The 20,968-nt window shown below is 46.7% G+C and overlaps 1 protein-coding gene across 1 annotated transcript in view; it reads right to left on the minus strand.

The window, feature by feature from the left end:
• LOC138666840 (alpha-2-macroglobulin-like protein 1) overlaps positions 1-20,968 on the minus strand; it is a 216,492-nt gene that overhangs the window by 158,276 nt on the left and 37,248 nt on the right. Inside the window, exon 6 of the mRNA XM_069755018.1 lies at positions 6,309-6,423. Within this exon, the coding sequence (XP_069611119.1) occupies positions 6,309-6,423 (115 nt within the window). The remainder of the gene's footprint in view (positions 1-6,308; positions 6,424-20,968) is intronic.

The following is a 20,968-nucleotide window of genomic DNA, read 5'->3' on the forward strand; positions in this document are numbered from 1 at the left end:
TCAGACCATCCTCATGGAGTCAGTTTCTAACCGTTTGTGCAGACACATGCACATTTGTGGCCTGCTGAAGGTCATTTTGCAGGGCTATGCAGTGCTCCTCCAATAACTCCTTGCACAAAGGCGGAGGTATCGGTCCTGTGGCTGGGTTGTTGCCCTCCTACGGCCCCCTCCACATCTCCTGGTATACTGGCCTGTCTTCTGGTAGCGCCTCCAGCCTCTGAACACTATGCTGACAGACACATCAAACTTTCTTGCCACAGCTCGCATTGATGTGCCATCCTGAATGAGCTGCACTACCTGAGCCACTTGTGTGGGTTGTAGAGTCCGTCTCATGCTACCACGAGTGTGAAAGCACAACCAACATTCAAAAGTGACCAAAACATCAGCCAGAAAGCATTGGTACTGAGATGTGGTCTGTGGTCCCCACCTGCAGAACCACTCCTTTATTGAGGGTGTCTTGATAATTGGCAATAATTTCTGTCTGTTGTCTATTCCATTCGCACAATAGCATGTGAAATTGATTGTCAATCAGTGTTGCTTCCTAAGTGGACAGTTTGATTTCACAGAAGTTTGATTTACTTGGAGTCATATTCTGTTGTTTAAGTGTCCCCTTTATTTTTTTGAGCAGTGTATATATATATATATATATATATATATATATATATATATATATATATATATATATATATATATATATATATATATATATATATATACTAGATTGTGGCCCGGGTATTCTAGAATATGCATGTCCCCGTAGTATATGGACAATGATGATTCCAGAATTCGCGGCAGATTGTGCCCGTCGCTGATTGGTCGAGGCAACCTTTATGACATCATCGTCGCCATGGCAACCATTATGACATCTACGTCGATACTGTGCCCGTCGCTGAATCAGAAACGTGGGATTTCTACGTCCTTTATGACATCATCGTCGCTGTGCCCGTCAGTGATTGGTTGAGGCCTGGCGGCCTCGGCCAATCAGAGACGAGGGATGTCTACGTCCTTTGTGACATCATCGTCGCTGTGCCCGTCACTGATTGGTCGAGGCCTGGCGGCCTCGACCAATCAGAGACGCGGGATTTCCAGGACAGACAGACAGAAAGACAGACAGACAGACAGACAGACGGAAAAACCCTTAGACAATTATATATATAGATATATATACTAGCTGAAGAGCCCGGCGTTGCCTGGGCATAGTAAACATCTGTGGTTAATTATAGCACCTCACTTCTCTTATTTTCCCATCACGCCTCTCATTTTCCCCCTCACATCTCTCATTTTCTCCCTTACACCTCTCATTTTCCCCCACACTCCTCTCATTCCCCCCTCACTCTTCTCATTCCCCCTTAACACTTGTCATTTCGACCTCACATCTGTCATTTTCCGATCACTCCACTATTTTCCCTCACTCCTCTCATTTTGCACTCACACCTTTTCATTTTCACCTTACACCCCTCATTTTCACCTCACACCTCTCATTTTCCCCTCAGTATATACATGTTTGTCATCTCCCTTATATATAGTAATACACCTGTATGTCATCTCCTGTATATAGTATATACCTGTATGTCATCTCCCCTTTAAATAATATATACACCTGCTGTATGTCATCTCCTCCTGTATATTGTATATACCTGTGTGTCATCTCTTCCTGTATATAGTATATACCTGTGTGTCATCTCCTCCTGTATATAGTATACATCTGTGTGTCATCTCCCCTGTATATAGCTCCCCTGTGTATGTACCTGTGTGTCATCTCTTCCTGTATATAGTATATACCTGTGTGTCATCTTCTCCTGTATATAGTATATACCTGTGTGTCATCTTCTCCTGTATATAGTATATACCTGTGTGTCATCTTCCCTGTATATAGTATGTAACTGTATGTCATCTCCCCTGTATATAGTATACACCAGTGTGTCATCTCCTCCTGTATATAGTATATACCTGTGTGTCATCTCCCCTGTATATAGTATATATGTGTGTGTGTCATCTCCTCCTGAATATAGTATATACCTGTATGTCATCTCCTCCTGTATATAGTATATACCTGTGTGTGATCTCCCCTGTATATAGTATATATGTGTGTGTCATCTCCCCTGTATATAGTATATACCTGTGTGTCATCTCCTCCTGTATATAGTATATATCTGTGTGTCATCTCCTCCTGTAATAGACCTCGTTCACACGTTATTTGCTCAGTATTTTTAACTCAGTATTTGTAAGCTAAATTGGCAGCTTGATAAATCCCCAGCCAAGAGGAAGCCCTCCCCGCTGGCAGTATATATTAGCTCACACATACACATAATAGACAGGTCATGTGACTGAAAGCTGCCGTATTTCCTATATGGTACAGTTGTTGCTCTTGTAGTTTGTCTGCTTATTAATCAGATTTTTATTTTTGAAGGATAATACCAGACTTGTGTGTGTTCTAGGGCGAGTTTCATGTGTCAAGTTGTGTGTGTTGAGTTGCGTGTGGCGACATGCATGTAGCGACTTTTGTGAGATGAGTTTTGTGTGGCGACATGCGTGTAGCAATTTTTTGTGTGTCGAGTTGGATGTGACAGGTTAGTGTAGTAAGTTGTGTGCAGCAAGTTTTGCGCATGGTGAGTTTTGCGCGTGGCGAGTTTTATGTGTGGTGCGTTTTGAGTATGTGCAAGTTTTGTGTGAGGCAACTTTTGCATGTGTTGCAACTTTTGTGCATGTGGCAATTTTTCCGCGTGTGCAAGTTTTGCGTGTGGCGAGTTTTCATTGAGGTGAGTTTTGCACGTGTGGCGAGTTTTGCGTGAGCCTAGTTTTGCATGTGGCGAGTTTTGCGCGTTACGAGTTTTGCGCGTGGCGAGTTTTGCGCGTGGCGAGTTTTGAGCGGCGACTTTTGTGTTTCGACTATTATGTGGCGAGGTTGGTGTATGTGTGGTGAAATGTGTGCTAAGGGTGGTATATGTGTTCAAGCACGTGGTAGTGTGTGGCGCATTTTGTGTGTGTGTTCATATCCTCGTGTGTGGTGAGTATCCCATGTCGGGGCCCCACCTTAGCAACTGTATGGTATATACTCTTTTGTGCCATCGCTCTCACTCTTTAAGTCCCCCTTGTTCACATCTGGCAGCTGTCAATTTGCCTCCAACACTTTTCCTTTCACTTTTTCCCCATTATGTAGATAGGGGCAAAATTGTTTGGTGAATTGGAAAGCGCGGGGTTAAAATTTCACCTCACAACATAGCCTATGACGCTCTCGGGGTCCAGACGTGTGATTGTGCAAAATTTTGTGGCTGTAGCTGCGATGCCTCCAACACTTTTCCTTTCACTTTTTCCCCATTATGTAGATAGGGGCAAAATTGTTTGGTGAATAGTAACGCGCGGGGTTAAAATTTCGCCTCACAACATAGCCTATGATGCTCTCAGGGTCCAGATGTGTAACTGTGCAAAATTTTGTGGCTGTAGCTGCGACGGTGCAGATGCCAATCCCGGACATACATACATACACACATACACACACACATTCAGCTTTATATATTAGATATATATTATATATACACATATATATATATATATATATATATACAGTGCAGACCAAAAGTTTGGACACACCTTCTCATTTAAAGATTTTTCTGTATTTTCATGTCTATGAAAATTGTAAATTCACACTGAAGGCATCAAAACTATGAATTAACACTTGTGGAATTATATACTTAACAAAAAAGTGTGAAACAACTGAAATTATGTCTTATATTCTAGGTTCTTCAAAGTAGCCACTTTTTGCTTTGCACAAGCGTCTGACCATGCATCCATACGTACATCCCTACATCCATCCATCCGTCGATCCATCCATAAGTCCTTCCATCCATCCATCCATACATGTGTCCGTCCATCCATGCATCTGACCATCCATACATACGTAAGTCCCTATATCCATCCATCCATGCATCTATCCATCCATGTGCATGTCCCTCTATCCATTTATGCGTGCGTCTGACCATCCATCCATGCGTACGTCTTACCTGGCCACATCCTAAGGGCCACCATAGTAGATCAAACCTATTTTTATTCGTACAGACAGCGGCCACTCCGTACACAAAGATCCTCACAATAAAGGGTTAACAACCACATAATATAAGGGCAGATATGACAGCAGACCCCTCATGGCTGCGGACCACCCTGTTCTGTGATAAGAAGCCTCCAGATACAGAAGACAACTGCCATTATTAACTCAGCTGGAAGGGAAAGGGTTAACATCTCAAAGAGAAACTGCACCTGATCCGCTGCAATAAATGCCACCATGTGTTGCACAGTGCACACATCGCAGATGTACATGATGGGTAGATGAAGCGGCTCTGCCGGAGATTCACCATTCCTCCCAGGCTCCTGGGACTCCCTGTGTGTCCCTGATAATGTTCACACTCGACCCAACTGCTGAAACTAGGGGCGAGAGAGCAGAGCGTGCTCTTCCCGCCCACAAACAACGTCCTGACGTATCTACGTCAGGACGTTCTTAACCCCTGCTATGTGCATCACAAGCACTGACTGCTGCTTGCACGCATGCACCTGTAAAACTGCTGTGCCAGCAGATTTGAAGGGCCGGCGGCAGGAAAAACAGGCCGGTGGCTGCATCAGCGGGCGAGCGGCCAGAAGAGCGTGTGCCGCCAGCCCATGGCCCACAAGGAGAGCCACATCTCGGCCCAGCGGGAAAATGTCCAGTTGAGCAGATTATTAATCTGGGCCTGCTTTTGTGGCTTACCCTCCTTGTGGAGTCTGTTTATTAATGCCTTCTGGACATCTGGCAAGTCAGCAGTCTTCCCCATGATTGTGGAGCCTACTGAAACAGACTAAGGGACCTTATTGAACGCTTTACTTAGATGATGACTTTTGGGGTTTCATTGGCTGTAAGCCATAATCATTAACATTGACAGAAATAAACACTTGAAATACTGTAGATCACTCTGTTTGTAACAACTCTATATAATATTTGAGTTTCACTTTTTGTTGAAGAACTTAAATTCACTTTTTGATGATATTCTAATTTTGTGAGAAGCCCTGTAAATCATACAAGCAGTGTACCTGTTAAAGTACAGGGCCTGAGAAAATAACTTAATTCAAATGAGGGGTCTTCGGTGCCACCTTGGTGGCTGGAAGCGGTAGATAAATACCGCTGTCAGCGTTTGACATTGGCATTTAACTAGTTAATAGCGGCAGGTGGATCGTGATTCCACCTGCCGCTACTGCACACACATGTCAGCTGTACAAAACAGCTGACATGTCGCGACTTTGATGTGGGCTCAGTGCCGGAGTCCACATCAAAGGGGGAGACACGACATGCGCGGTACTAGTACGGCGCATGTGGTGAACGGGTTAAAGTACAGGGCCTGAGAAAATAACTTAATTCAAATGAGGGGTCTTCAGTGCAACCTTGGCATAACCAAGAGCTCGGTGCAGCATTTACATGTTCAGGATTCCATCAGCCTCAGATTGACAGTTCTAGCTTGCCAGAGTGAGCACTGCCTGAACTAAGCCCGCAAGGGTGTGCATGCACACTGACAATGCCTGAGCCTGGGCAGCACGTGACACAGTGTCATTGCTTGGGTGCACATAGTGGGTAGGCTAGTTTTTCGCACCTGCCGGACCGATTTAGGCAGCATTCGTGCAAATGTTCGCATACACAAGTAAAGTTCAGGCAGCACTCACTCTTGGAAATTTGCATTGTCACTCAAAAGTGCAAGACAGCTCTAAACATACAATATGAGAGGATTTAAAGGGAACCTGTCACCTGAATTTGGCGGGACTGGTTTTGGGTCATATGGGCGGAGTTTTCAGGTGTTTGATTCACCCTTTCCTTACCCGCTGGCTGCATGCTGGCCGAAATATTGGATTGAAGTTCATTCTCTGTCCTCCATAGTACACACCTGCGCAAGGTAAGATTACTTTGCGCAGGTGTGTACTACGGAGGACAGAGAATGAACTTCAATCCAATATTGCGGCCAGCATGCAGCCAGCAGGTAAGGAAAAGGTGAATCAAACACCCAAAAACTCCGCCCATATGACCCAAAACCAGTCCCGCCAAATTCAGGTGACAGGTTCCCTTTAACTGTGCACCGAGCTCTTAGCCATACCCAAGGTTCATTAACTGTATTCCTATTAAAAGTTATTTTCCAGATGATTTGCTGGATTGATTTTTTATACGGGATAAATTCTGATATTACTGTATAGGTAAATTAAAATGGATTTGAGGGTCACCGACTCATTTTTATGTGAAGGTAATTTTATTGTTAAAAATGTCATCACTGTTGCAGGGTATCCCACCGATCACTTACCTGTGGTGCCTTCTGTCAGTTTTGATTTGACTTGAAAATAATGTTTGAATACTTCAGTTGTGAAATAAAAATTTTTAAGATCAATATATCTGGAGAAACATCCTTTGCTGTCAGTCTACAAAGAAAACATTCATAAATGTTAATTAACAGGGAAGATCACATGGGCATTGTTGTTATATTTAACATTGTACATTGCAAAATGATTCTATTGTGAAGTTTCAGGCACATTTTCCCTTTTAATTTCTCTCAATTTTTTTCTTGTTCTGATATTTTTGACTATTTTTGCTTATTGGAAAAATGGAAAGAAAAATAGATATACATGTCTCTTTTTTACATTTTTTTATAACTACAAAGGACAGCTAAACATATTTTACATTGTTTTCCCCTTTTTGTAAATTGCCTCTTCAGAGAGAAAGAGCACTTGAACTCTATAGCGCCACCTGTTGGAAGTAGTGATCCTACAAGTCCCAATCAACCCTTTAGCGAGTCTTGCAATATGACTTAGGATATTGCCAGTGCCAGTGCTGTGCAAGTGTTTATCCCAGCATTTGGTGTAATCTAGCTCAGCCAATCCTTTTGGGCTAGTAGCATTGTCTGGTAGTCATCTGAGTAGCCCGCCTGTGAAGCTAGCTACACCACCTGTGTATGTAAATTTTTACTGCATCTAACCCAGGAAATCGTTTTGGGCTTAGTAGCAGTGTCTGCACATCAGCGAAGTAGCCCGCCTGTGAAACTAGCTACACCACCTGTGTATCTAAATTTTTACTACATCTAACCCAGTAAATCTTTTTGGGCCTAGGAGCAGTGTCTGCACATCAGCGGAGAAGCCCGCCTGTGAAGCTAACTACACCACCTGTGCATCTAAATTTTGACTGCATCTAACCCAGTAAATAGTTTTGGGCCTAGGAGCAGTGTCTGCACGTCAGCGGAGTAGCCCGCCTGTGAAGCTAGCTACACCGCCTCTGTATCTAAATTTTTACTGCATCTAACCCAGTAAATCCTTTTGGGCCTAGTACCACAGTTTGGCCACTCAGTTCTGCTCGGTTTTCATCCATCGTTTTTTGTGCCAACAACTACAGATACAGAGTTGCCAATTAGTTAAGCACCAAAATGAGAGGCAAAAGGCCTGCTGCTGGTGGAAAGGGGAATAGGCGTGTTGGAAAGGGAAAAAAGTTGTGTCTGTGGGGTAGGTGGTAAAGCAACAGTAACATCTGCAGAAGAAAGACCATCTTCCAGCTAAAGTAAGATGTTTACTTCTTTTCGTGGACAATCTGATATGATCCCTTTCTTATGACCATCGCTACAAGCATAGATAAAAATTCCAGATGAGGAGCAAAAACAGCAGGTGCTTGAACGGATATCAAGTGCTCGTTCAAGTGGGCTCTCCTCCATGTCAACTTCAAAATCATAACTACTCCAGTCCTCAGAGGTGTCAACCCAATCGCACTTGCTTCCTCACAGCTCCCAAGTCTCCAGCCACCCGTCTGAGTATGGGGTAGCACAGATGGTTGAGTCTGCAGAGCTGTTTACTCATACTATAGCCTGGGAATCAGAGGTCTGCTCCAGAGCTGCTGTGAATCCAGACAAGGAAAGGATCTGCACTGATGCCCAGAATCTTTGCGAGTCAGATCCAGGCCCAGATGAAGAAAGTTCTGAGCATAATGTAGACCCTCGTTCCCAAACTGTAACTCCTGTTGGTGGAGACAATGAGGAACATGATGATGAGACTGAGATACCTGATTGGAACGAAAACTTGACTTTTCGGTCAGGGCAGGAAGAGTTTGGCTCTGAGGATGACAGGTGTGAGAGCACAAAGGATGATGATGACGAGGTTGGAGACCGCACTTACTGTCAACCCACAGTCCTCCAGTCCATGAGGTCAGCAGAGGAGGAGGATGCTAGTGACGAGTCTGACGACGATGTTAGGTTGCGCCTTCCTGGACAGAGAAGGAGTACTGGAAGCACGTCAACAACTGCATCCTCAACCCCAACTGTGCCTCTGAGCAGAAGTCGTGGTGGCTCTTCAGGTAGCATGAGCTCTAAGCCTTGCATAGCCTGGGCATTTTTTGATATCGCAAAGGATAACCCAACTCATGTTGTCTTTAAGATTTGTCTCCAAAATCTCAGTAGAGGCCAAAAAATGACTAGTTTGAGTACTTCATGAATGAACCGTCACATGGATGTGAGGCATAAGTTGCAATGGGAAGCTCACTGTGCTACAATGCGGCCTAGTGGGCCGGGTCAACCACCGTCTGCCCCATCAAGTGCCTCCGCGTCCTCTTCATCCTCTGTGACTGTGGTGACAGCAGTCGCACATGGTTTTGGACACAGACCTTCCACCTCTTTACCCGCAACAGCCAATGTGATTGGCAGGTGGTCAGGACATTTGCAAGTGGAAACACGGAAACACCTGCTGGTGTTGAGCGCTTTCTGACATCAAGACCACATTTTGATCAAGGCAACATAACATCTCCGCCTGCACCTTCCACACAGACCAGCAGTTTTTCGGGGACACCCTACTCAACTCCGTCAAAAGCACGGCAGCCAGCCCTCAGTCCCTCAGATGTGGACAAGTAAAAGACCATTTCCTCCTAGCCATGACAAAGCTAAGAGGTTGAATTTCACCATCTGCAAGCTGTTGGCTACAGAAATGCTGCCTTTCCGCCTGGTGGAGACAGAGGAATTTTGAGACCTTATGTCCGTCGCAGTGCCCCAGTACCAGATGCCCAGGCGCCAATACTTCTCAAAGAAAGTTGTGCCTGCGCTACACCAGCATGTCACACACAACATCACCACTTCCTTGAGAAACTCTGTGTGTGACTGGGTGCATTTAATCACAGACACTTGGACGAGTAGACATGGACAGGGACGTTACATGTCGGTGACTGGGCACTGGGTAACTATGGTGACATCAGGAGAAGGGGCTGCTGTCCAAGTCTTGCCGTCCCCAGGAGTTGCTCGTCGATCCTCTGTATCTAGAAGTTCCTCCACTGCTTCTGCCTCCTCAACCTCCTCTCGGTCCTCCACCTGCACCCAAAGCCTGTCTGATAATGCCACCCGCGTTCTAACTGCGCAGAAGGAATCCTGCACACCTCCTTACTATGCTGTCACCAGGGCTCAATGGTAACAGGCGGTGTTTATGCGGTGCCCCCACGTAAGGGCAATGGGGTACTCAGTACCGGGTCCTTCAGTTCCTTCAGCGAGGATGTCACGGTGGCCCGACCCGGACCGTGGCCCTATGAGGGGCGCCCACTTAAAAGGCAGAGATCATGACGCCACCTGTGGTATTTGGTCAGGGTGACCGATGCTGCTTAGGGGTCCGCTGGGGTGATGTGATGGCAGCTAGATGGAATACCTTCCCACAGGCGAAGTGTTTCCCCATGGCTTCCCAGAAGTATAGATGGTGATGGAGGATGATGGAGGATGATGTAAGGTGCAGTGAATAGCGAGGACACAATGGGTGCAGTGTCTTTACCTTTACTGAAGGCCTCAGCATCCACAGTCCAGAGTGTCGGATGACAGGGTAGGCAGAGTCCAGCCGGTCTGATGACAATTCCAGAGTCCCCTTATCCAGGTGGAAATCAGTCGCCTTCCTACTAGCGCCGTGTGTTGTAGTACCTCCCTGCTGAGCAACTCGGTAAGGTCCTCACAACTTTTGTAGATGTTATGTCTTCCTCTCTGTCCCCCAGATGGTATGGATAGGACAAACCCATATGACGGATGGCCTGAGGCTTTTTACAGGAACTCTAGAGACGCCCTGGCCTCCACAATTTGCCACCTATGTCTTCTTAGGTATTAAGGTCGGACAGCCAACTTGGAATTGACTGCCCTGCCGGTCTCTGAAGTAAAGCGTAGAGTCTATTACTCCCTCTGTGTTCCGGCCACCGGTCCACGCTCCAGAAGGAGACAGTCTCTCACAGGACAGGACTCCTTCTGGTTTTTGTTCTCCTTGTGCTATGACTTCGTTTCTCACTCCCTACAATGCAATTCCTTTCTTATCCTTTCTTAGGATGCTGCCGCACGTGGGACAGGTGCAGCTCCGTGTCTTTCTGTCTTGCTGAGCCTCTGATGTTTCTCCCTTCTTACTCCTACTCCCTCCAGTCAGCTTCTCCTACTACCTTCTGCCTAACTTTCTATCCAACCCACCAGTTTTACCCTAATGTGAGGAGTGGCCTAGTAGATAGAACCTTTGCTTCCCCTGGTGGACTGGAGTGTGAAGTGTGTTGTGTGTTTTGTGATACCTGGTAGGGTGAACTCCTTTGGTGCCATCAGTCGTAACATCACTCCCCCTGGTGGAAGAATGACATTACTGCAATGACCAGGACTCTGGGGCGCTGCATTTACATTGAAATGCCTGGGAAATGTGAGTCACACAGCTGAGGAGTTGTGGTCCGTTCTGGAGACAGAGTTCCATCAATGGTTGTCTCCACTCAACCTGCAGCCAGGGAAGGCCGTGTGCGACAATGCTGCAAACCTGGGTGCGGCCCTTCGCCGGGGCAATGTCACACACGTGCCTTGTATGGCTCACGTTTTGAACCTGGTTGTCCAGCAATTTTTATCCAACTATCCTGGACTAGATGGGTTCCGCAGAGGGCACGGTCGCTGTGTGCTCACTTCCGCCATTCGCATCTTGCAGCTCAACGACTTACATCTCTATAGAAGTCATTGGGCCTGCCAGTTCACCGGCTGAAATGCGATGTACCCACATGGTGGAATTCAACTATGCACATGTTGCAGCGACTGTGGCAGCACCGACGTGCCCTGGTGCAATACATTATGACGTATAGCCTGGGCCAACGATATCCAGAGGCAAATCACACTGCAGAAGTGGTCTTAGATCAGTGACCTATGCACCCTTCTGCTCAGTTTTGAAATAGCGACTAAGATGTTTAGTGCTGACGATGCCATTATCAGCATGACTATTCCGGTGATTTACATGCAGGAGCACACTTTAAACAGTATTCGGAGTCAGGTGGTGGAACAAGAGGAGGAGGAGGAACTGGAGGAGTCGTATGCGGAAGGGACAATATCTCCAAGGTCCAGACGGTCGGCAGCACCAAGGTGGCTGGCATTGGAGGCTGGGGGAGAGGGATTACAGAGGGCGCATGGTAGTAGCAAAACTGTTGAGGAAGGTGCAGGAGGTGAGGAAGAAGTGGAGGACGAACTGGCGCTGGGCATGGAAGTCTCATCAGATGAGGGAGACCTTGATCAAATTTCTGTTGTGCGAGGTTGGGGGGAGAGGGCAGAGGAAGGAAGCATGATTCTCACCTCGCCGCCACCAAGACAACAAGGACTTGGTCCTCCTGGATGTGCAAGACACGAGTGCCTTCGTGCTGCACTACCTGCAACATGACCCTCGGATTGTCAGAATCCGAAGTAATACCGACTACTGGGTTGCCACACTCTTAGATCCCCGGTACAAAAGTAAATTTGCTGAAATAATTCCTGCCATAGAAAGGGATTCACGCATGCAGGAGTATCAGCAGAGACTGTTACAGAATCTTACATCTGCTTTTCCAAAAAACACCAGTGGTGCACGTAGTGAATCTCTGAGTTCTAACTTGCCAACCGTGGGACTATCGAGTCATCACTCAAACCGTAACAGTAACATCGTATCTGGTAGTAACAGCAATGTTTACATTGTTTTCCCCTTTTTGTAAATTGCCTCTTCAGAGAGAAAGAGCACTTGAACTCTATAGCGCCACCTGTTGGAAGTAGTGATCCTACAAGTCACAATCAACCCTTTAGCGAGTCTTGCAATATGACTTAGGATATTGCCAGTGCCAGTGCTGTGCAAGTGTTTATCACAGCATTTGGTGTAATCTAGCTCAGCCAATCCTTTTGGGCTAGTAGCATTGTCTGGTAGTCATCTGAGTAGCCCGCCTGTGAAGCTAGCTACACCACCTGTGTATGTAAATTTTTACTGCATCTAACCCAGGAAATCGTTTTGGGCTTAGTAGCAGTGTCTGCACATCAGCGAAGTAGCCCGCCTGTGAAACTAGCTACACCACCTGTGTATCTAAATTTTTACTACATCTAACCCAGTAAATCTTTTTGGGCCTAGGAGCAGTGTCTGCACATCAGCGGAGAAGCCCGTCTGTGAAGCTAACTACACCACCTGTGCATCTAAATTTTGACTGCATCTAACCCAGTAAATAGTTTTGGGCCTAGGAGCAGTGTCTGCACGTCAGCGGAGTAGCCCGCCTGTGAAGCTAGCTACACCGCCTCTGTATCTAAATTTTTACTGCATCTAACCCAGTAAATCCTTTTGGGCCTAGTACCACAGTTTGGCCACTCAGTTCTGCTCGGTTTTCATCCATCGTTTTTTGTGCCAACAACTACAGATACAGAGTTGCCAATTAGTTAAGCACCAAAATGAGAGGCAAAAGGCCTGCTGCTGGTGGAAAGGGGAATAGGCGTGTTGGAAAGGGAAAAAAGTTGTGTCTGTGGGGTAGGTGGTAAAGCAACAGTAACATCTGCAGAAGAAAGACCATCTTCCAGCTAAAGTAAGATGTTTACTTCTTTTCGTGGACAATCTGATATGATCCCTTTCTTATGACCATCGCTACAAGCATAGATAAAAATTCCAGATGAGGAGCAAAAACAGCAGGTGCTTGAACGGATATCAAGTGCTCGTTCAAGTGGGCTCTCCTCCATGTCAACTTCAAAATCATAACTACTCCAGTCCTCAGAGGTGTCAACCCAATCGCACTTGCTTCCTCACAGCTCCCAAGTCTCCAGCCACCCGTCTGAGTATGGGGTAGCACAGATGGTTGAGTCTGCAGAGCTGTTTACTCATACTATAGCCTGGGAATCAGAGGTCTGCTCCAGAGCTGCTGTGAATCCAGACAAGGAAAGGATCTGCACTGATGCCCAGAATCTTTGCGAGTCAGATCCAGGCCCAGATGAAGAAAGTTCTGAGCATAATGTAGACCCTCGTTCCCAAACTGTAACTCCTGTTGGTGGAGACAATGAGGAACATGATGATGAGACTGAGATACCTGATTGGAACGAAAACTTGACTTTTCGGTCAGGGCAGGAAGAGTTTGGCTCTGAGGATGACAGGTGTGAGAGCACAAAGGATGATGATGACGAGGTTGGAGACCGCACTTACTGTCAACCCACAGTCCTCCAGTCCATGAGGTCAGCAGAGGAGGAGGATGCTAGTGACGAGTCTGACGACGATGTTAGGTTGCGCCTTCCTGGACAGAGAAGGAGTACTGGAAGCACGTCAACAACTGCATCCTCAACCCCAACTGTGCCTCTGAGCAGAAGTCGTGGTGGCTCTTCAGGTAGCATGAGCTCTAAGCCTTGCATAGCCTGGGCATTTTTTGATATCGCAAAGGATGACCCAACTCATGTTGTCTTTAAGATTTGTCTCCAAAATCTCAGTAGAGGCCAAAAAATGACTAGTTTGAGTACTTCATGAATGAACCGTCACATGGATGTGAGGCATAAGTTGCAATGGGAAGCTCACTGTGCTACAATGCGGCCTAGTGGGCCGGGTCAACCACCGTCTGCCCCATCAAGTGCCTCCGCGTCCTCTTCATCCTCTGTGACTGTGGTGACAGCAGTCGCACATGGTTTTGGACACAGACCTTCCACCTCTTTACCCGCAACAGCCAATGTGATTGGCAGGTGGTCAGGACATTTGCAAGTGGAAACACGGAAACACCTGCTGGTGTTGAGCGCTTTCTGACATCAAGACCACATTTTGATCAAGGCAACATAACATCTCCGCCTGCACCTTCCACACAGACCAGCAGTTTTTCGGGGACACCCTACTCAACTCCGTCAAAAGCACGGCAGCCAGCCCTCAGTCCCTCAGATGTGGACAAGTAAAAGACCATTTCCTCCTAGCCATGACAAAGCTAAGAGGTTGAATTTCACCATCTGCAAGCTGTTGGCTACAGAAATGCTGCCTTTCCACCTGGTGGAGACAGAGGAATTTTGAGACCTTATGTCCGTCGCAGTGCCCCAGTACCAGATGCCCAGGCGCCAATACTTCTCAAAGAAAGTTGTGCCTGCGCTACACCAGCATGTCTGTTATGTTTGCTAATGACAGGTGTTATGAAGGCAATCCAGAAACACAGTGTGCTTAGCGATCAGAGCGCACACAGTGATCTGACAAATACCCAAAAATACAAGAACGAGCTCTGAGACGTGGAAACTCTGTAGACTGCACACCTGATCCTATCCTAAACACAACTAAAAGCGGCTGTGGATTGCGCCTAACAACTACCTAGGCAACTCGGCACAGCCTAAGAAACTAGCTAGCCTGAAGATAGAAAAATAGGCCTGACTTGCCCCAGAGAAATTCCCCAAAGGAAAAGGCAGCCCCCCACATATAATGACTGTGAGTAAGATGAAAAGACAAAACGTAGGGATGAAATAGATTCAGCAAAGTGGGGCCCGATATTCTAGGACAGAGCGAGGACAGTAAAGCGAACTTTGCAGTCTACAAAAAACCCTAAAGCAAAACCACGCAAAGGGGGCAAAAAAAACCACCGTGCCGAACTAACGGCACGGCGGTACACCCTTTGCGTCTCAGAGCTTCCAGCAAAACAAAAGACAAGCTGGACAGAAAAAAAGCAACAAAAAAGCAAAAAGCACTTAGCTATACAGAGCAGCAGGTCACAGGAACAATCAGGAGAAGCTCAGATCCAACACTGAAACATTGACAAGGAGCAAGGATAGCAGCATCAGGCGGAGTTAAGTAATGAAGCAGTTAACGAGCTCACCAGAACACCTGAGGGAGGAAGCTCAGAAGCTGCAGTACCACTTGTGACCACAGGAGTGAATTCAGCCACAGAATTCACAACAGTACCCCCCCCTTGAGGAGGGGTCACCGAACCCTCACTAGAGCCCCCAGGCCGAGCAGGATGAGCCGCATGAAAGGCACGAACAAGATCGGAAGCATGAACATCAGAGGCAAAAACCCAGGAATTATCTTCCTGAGCATAACCCTTCCATTTAACCAGATACTGGAGTTTCCGTCTAGAAACACGAGAATCCAAAATATTCTCCACAATATACTCCAATTCCCCCTCCACCAAAACCGGGGCAGGAGGCTCAACAGATGGAACCATAGGTGCCACGTATCTCCGCAACAACGACCTATGGAATACATTATGTATGGAAAAGGAGTCTGGGAGGGTCAAACGAAAAGACACAGGATTGAGAACCTCAGAAATCCTATACGAACCAATAAAACGAGGTTTAAATTTAGGAGAGGAAACCTTCATAGGAATATGACGAGAAGATAACCAAACCAGATCCCCAACACGAAGTCGGGGACCCACACGGCGTCTGCGATTAGCGAAAAGTTGAGCTTTCTCCTGGGACAAGATCAAATTGTCCACTACCTGAGTCCAGATCTGCTGCAACCTATCCACCACAGAATCCACACCAGGACAGTCCGAAGACTCAACCTGTCCTGAAGAGAAACGAGGATGGAACCCAGAATTGCAAAAAAATGGAGAAACCAAGGTAGCCGAGCTGGCCCGATTATTAAGGGCGAACTCAGCCAACGGCAAAAAGGACACCCAATCATCCTGGTCTGCAGAAACAAAACATCTCAGATATGTTTCCAAGGTCTGATTGGTTCGTTCGGTCTGGCCATTAGTCTGAGGATGGAAAGCCGAGGAAAAGGATAGGTCAATGCCCATCCTACCACAAAAGGCTCGCCAAAACCTTGAAACAAACTGGGAACCTCTGTCAGAAACAATATTCTCAGGAATGCCATGCAACCGAACCACATGCTGAAAGAACAAAGGTACCAAATCAGAGGAGGAAGGCAATTTAGCCAAGGGCACCAGATGGACCATTTTAGAAAAGCGATCACAGACCACCCAAATGACTGACATCTTTTGAGAAACGGGAAGGTCAGAAATGAAATCCATTGAAATATGTGTCCAAGGCCTCTTTGGGACCGGCAAGGGCAAAAGCAACCCACTGGCACGAGAACAGCAGGGCTTAGCCCTAGCACAAATCCCACAGGACTGCACAAAAGTACGTACATCCCGTGACAGAGATGGCCACCAGAAGGATCTAGCCACTAACTCTCTGGTACCAAAGATTCCAGGATGACCAGCCAACACCGAACAATGAAGTTCAGAGATAAGTTTATTAGTCCACCTATCAGGGACGAACAGTTTCTCTGCTGGACAACGATCAGGTTTATTCGCCTGAAATTTTTGCAGCACCCGCCGCAAATCAGGGGAGATGGCAGACACAATGACTCCTTCCTTGAGGATACCCGCTGGCTCAGATAAACCCGGAGAGTCGGGCACAAAACTCCTAGACAGAGCATCCGCCTTCACATTTTTAGAGCCCGGAAGGTACGAAATCACAAAGTCGAAGCGGGCAAAAAATAACGACCAACGGGCCTGTCTAGGATTCAAGCGCTTGGCAGACTCGAGATAAGTCAAGTTCTTATGATCAGTCAATACCACCACGCGATGCTTAGCTCCTTCAAGCCAATGACGCCACTCCTCGAATGCCCACTTCATGGCCAGCAACTCTCGATTGCCCACATCATAATTACGCTCAGCGGGCGAAAACTTCCTGGAAAAGAAAGCACATGGTTTCATCACTGAGCAATCAGAACCTCTCTGTGACAAAACCGCCCCTGCTCCAATCTCAGAAGCATCAACCTCGACCTGGAACGGAAGAGAAACATCTGGCTGACACAACACAGGGGCAGAACAAAAATGACGCTTCAACTCCTGAAAAGCTTCCACAGCAGCAGAAGACCAATTAACCAAATCAGCACCCTTCTTGGTCAAATCGGTCAATGGTTTGGCAATGCTAGAAAAATTACAGATGAAGCGACGATAAAAATTAGCAAAGCCCAGGAACTTTTGCAGACTTTTCAGAGATGTCGGCTGAATCCAATCCTGGATGGCTTGGACCTTAACTGGATCCATCTCGATAGTAGAAGGGGTAAAGATGAACCCCAAAAATGAAACTTTCTGCACACCGAAGAGACACTTTGATCCCTTCACAAACAAAGATTTAGCACGCAGGACCTGAAAAACCATTCTGACCTGCTTCACATGAGACTCCCAATCATCTGAGAAGATCAAAATGTCATCCAAGTAAACAATCAGGAATTTATCCAGATACTCACGGAAGATGTCATGCATAAAAGACTGAAACACAGATGGAGCATTGGCAAGTCCGAACGGCATCACTAGATACTCAAAATGACCCTCGGGCGTATTGAATGCAGTTTTCCATTCATCTCCTTGCCTGATTCTCACCAGATTATACGCACCACGAAGATCTATCTTAGTGAACCAACTAGCCCCCTTAATCCGAGCAAACAAGTCAGATAACAATGGCAAGGGATACTGAAATTTAACAGTGATCTTATTAAGAAGGCGGTAATCAATACACGGTCTCAGCGAACCATCCTTCTTGGCTACAAAGAAGAACCCTGCTCCCAGTGGTGATGACGATGGGCGAATATGTCCCTTCTCCAGGGATTCCTTCACATAACTGCGCATAGCGGCGTGTTCGGGCACGGATAAATTAAATAATCGACCTTTAGGGAATTTACTACCAGGAATCAAATTGATAGCACAATCACAATCCCTATGCGGAGGTAGAGCATCGGACTTGGGCTCTTCAAATACATCCTGATAATCAGACAAGAACTCTGGGACCTCAGAAGGGGTGGATGACGAAATCGACAAAAATGGAACATCACCATGTACCCCCTGACAACCCCAGCTGGATACCGACATAGAGTTCCAATCCAATACTGGATTATGGGTTTGTAGCCATGGCAACCCCAACACGACCACATCATGCAGATTATGCAACACCAGAAAGCGAATAACTTCCTGATGTGCAGGAGCCATGCACATGGTCAGCTGGGCCCAGTATTGAGGTTTATTCTTGGCCAAAGGTGTAGCATCAATTCCTCTCAATGGAATAGGACACCGCAAAGGCTCCAAGAAAAACCCACAACGTTTAGCATAATCCAAATCCATCAGATTCAAGGCAGCGCCCGAATCCACAAACGCCATGACAGAAAACGACGACAAAGAGCATATCAAGGTAATGGACAGAAGGAATTTGGACTGTACAGTACCAATGACGGCAGACCTAGCGGACCGCTTAGTGCGCTTAGGACAATCAGAAATAGCATGAGTGGAATCACCACAGTAGAAACACAGACCATTCAGACGTCTGTATTCCTGCCGTTCAACTCTAGTCATAGTCCTATCGCACTGCATAGGCTCAGGTTTAACCTCAGGCAGTACCGCCAAATGGTGCACAGATTTACGCTCGCGCAAGCGTCGACCGATCTGAATGGCCAAAGACAAAGACTCATACAAACCAGCAGGCATAGGAAATCCCACCATGACATCCTTAAGAGCCTCAGAGAGACCCTTTCTGAACAAAGCTGCCAGCGCAGATTCATTCCACTGAGTGAGTACTGACCATTTCCTAAATTTATGACAATATACTTCTATATCATCCTGACCCTGGCACAAAGCCAGCAAATTTTTCTCAGCCTGGTCCACTGAATTAGGCTCATCGTACAGCAATCCGAGCGCCAGGAAAAACGCATCGACACAACTCAATGCAGGGTCTCCTGGCGCAAGAGAAAATGCCCAGTCTTGAGGGTCGCCGCGCAAAAAAGAAATAATAATCAAAACCTGTTGAATAGGATTACCAGAAGAATGAGGTTTCAAGGCCAGAAATAGCTTACAATTATTTTTGAAACTTAGAAACTTAGTTCTATCTCCAAAAAACAAATCAGGAATAGGAATTCTTGGTTCTAACATAGATTTCTGATCAATAGTATCTTGAATTTTTTGTACATTTATAACGAGATTATCCATTGAAGAGCACAGACCCTGAATATCCATGTCCACACCTGTGTCCAGAATCACCCAAATGTCTAGGGGAAAAAAAAAGTGAACACAGAGCAGAAAAAAAAAAAAAAAAAATGATGTCAGAACTTTTTCTTTCCCTCTATTGAGAATCATTAGTTTGGCTCCTTGTACTGTTATGTTTGCTAATGACAGGTGTTATGAAGGCAATCCAGAAACACAGTGTGCTTAGCGATCAGAGCGCACACAGTGATCTGACAAACACCCAAAAATACAAGAACGAGCTCTGAGACGTGGAAACTCTGTAGACTGCACACCTGATCCTATCCTAAACACAACTAAAAGCGGCTGTGGATTGCGCCTAACAACTACCTAGGCAACTCGGCACAGCCTAAGAAACTAGCTAGCCTGAAGATAGAAAAATAGGCCTGACTTGCCCCAGAGAAATTCCCCAAAGGAAAAGGCAGCCCCCCACATATAATGACTGTGAGTAAGATGAAAAGACAAAACGTAGGGATGAAATAGATTCAGCAAAGTGGGGCCCGATATTCTAGGACAGAGCGAGGACAGTAAAGCGAACTTTGCAGTCTACAAAAAACCCTAAAGCAAAACCACGCAAAGGGGGCAAAAAAAACCACCGTGCCGAACTAACGGCACGGCGGTACACCCTTTGCGTCTCAGAGCTTCCAGCAAAACAAAAGACAAGCTGGACAGAAAAAAAGCAACAAAAAAGCAAAAAGCACTTAGCTATACAGAGCAGCAGGTCACAGGAACAATCAGGAGAAGCTCAGATCCAACACTGAAACATTGACAAGGAGCAAGGATAGCAGCATCAGGCGGAGTTAAGTAATGAAGCAGTTAACGAGCTCACCAGAACACCTGAGGGAGGAAGCTCAGAAGCTGCAGTACCACTTGTGACCACAGGAGTGAATTCAGCCACAGAATTCACAACACATGTCACACACAACATCACCACTTCCTTGAGAAACTCTGTGTGTGACTGGGTGCATTTAATCACAGACACTTGGACGAGTAGACATGGACAGGGACGTTACATGTCGGTGACTGGGCACTGGGTAACTATGGTGACATCAGGAGAAGGGGCTGCTGTCCAAGTCTTGCCGTCCCCAGGAGTTGCTCGTCGATCCTCTGTATCTAGAAGTTCCTCCACTGCTTCTGCCTCCTCAACCTCCTCTCGGTCCTCCACCTGCACCCAAAGCCTGTCTGATAATGCCACCCGCGTTCTAACTGCGCAGAAGGAATCCTGCACACCTCCTTACTATGCTGTCACCAGGGCTCAATGGTAACAGGCGGTGTTTATGCGGCGCCCCCACGTAAGGGCAATGGGGTACTCAGTACCGGGTCCTTCAGTTCCTTCAGCGAGGATGTCACGGTGGCCCGACCCGGACCGTGGCCCTATGAGGGGCGCCCACTTAAAAGGCAGAGATCATGACGCCACCTGTGGTATTTGGTCAGGGTGACCGATGCTGCTTAGGGGTCCGCTGGGGTGATGTGATGGCAGCTAGATGGAATACCTTCCCACAGGCGAAGTGTTTCCCCATGGCTTCCCAGAAGTATAGATGGTGATGGAGGATGATGGAGGATGATGTAAGGTGCAGTGAATAGCGAGGACACAATGGGTGCAGTGTCTTTACCTTTACTGAAGGCCTCAGCATCCACAGTCCAGAGTGTCGGATGACAGGGTAGGCAGAGTCCAGCCGGTCTGATGACAATTCCAGAGTCCCCTTATCCAGGTGGAAATCAGTCGCCTTCCTACTAGCGCCGTGTGTTGTAGTACCTCCCTGCTGAGCA

Source organism: Ranitomeya imitator, chromosome 2 (assembly GCF_032444005.1).
Source record: "Ranitomeya imitator isolate aRanImi1 chromosome 2, aRanImi1.pri, whole genome shotgun sequence".
In the NCBI taxonomy this organism is placed as follows: domain Eukaryota; kingdom Metazoa; phylum Chordata; class Amphibia; order Anura; family Dendrobatidae; genus Ranitomeya; species Ranitomeya imitator.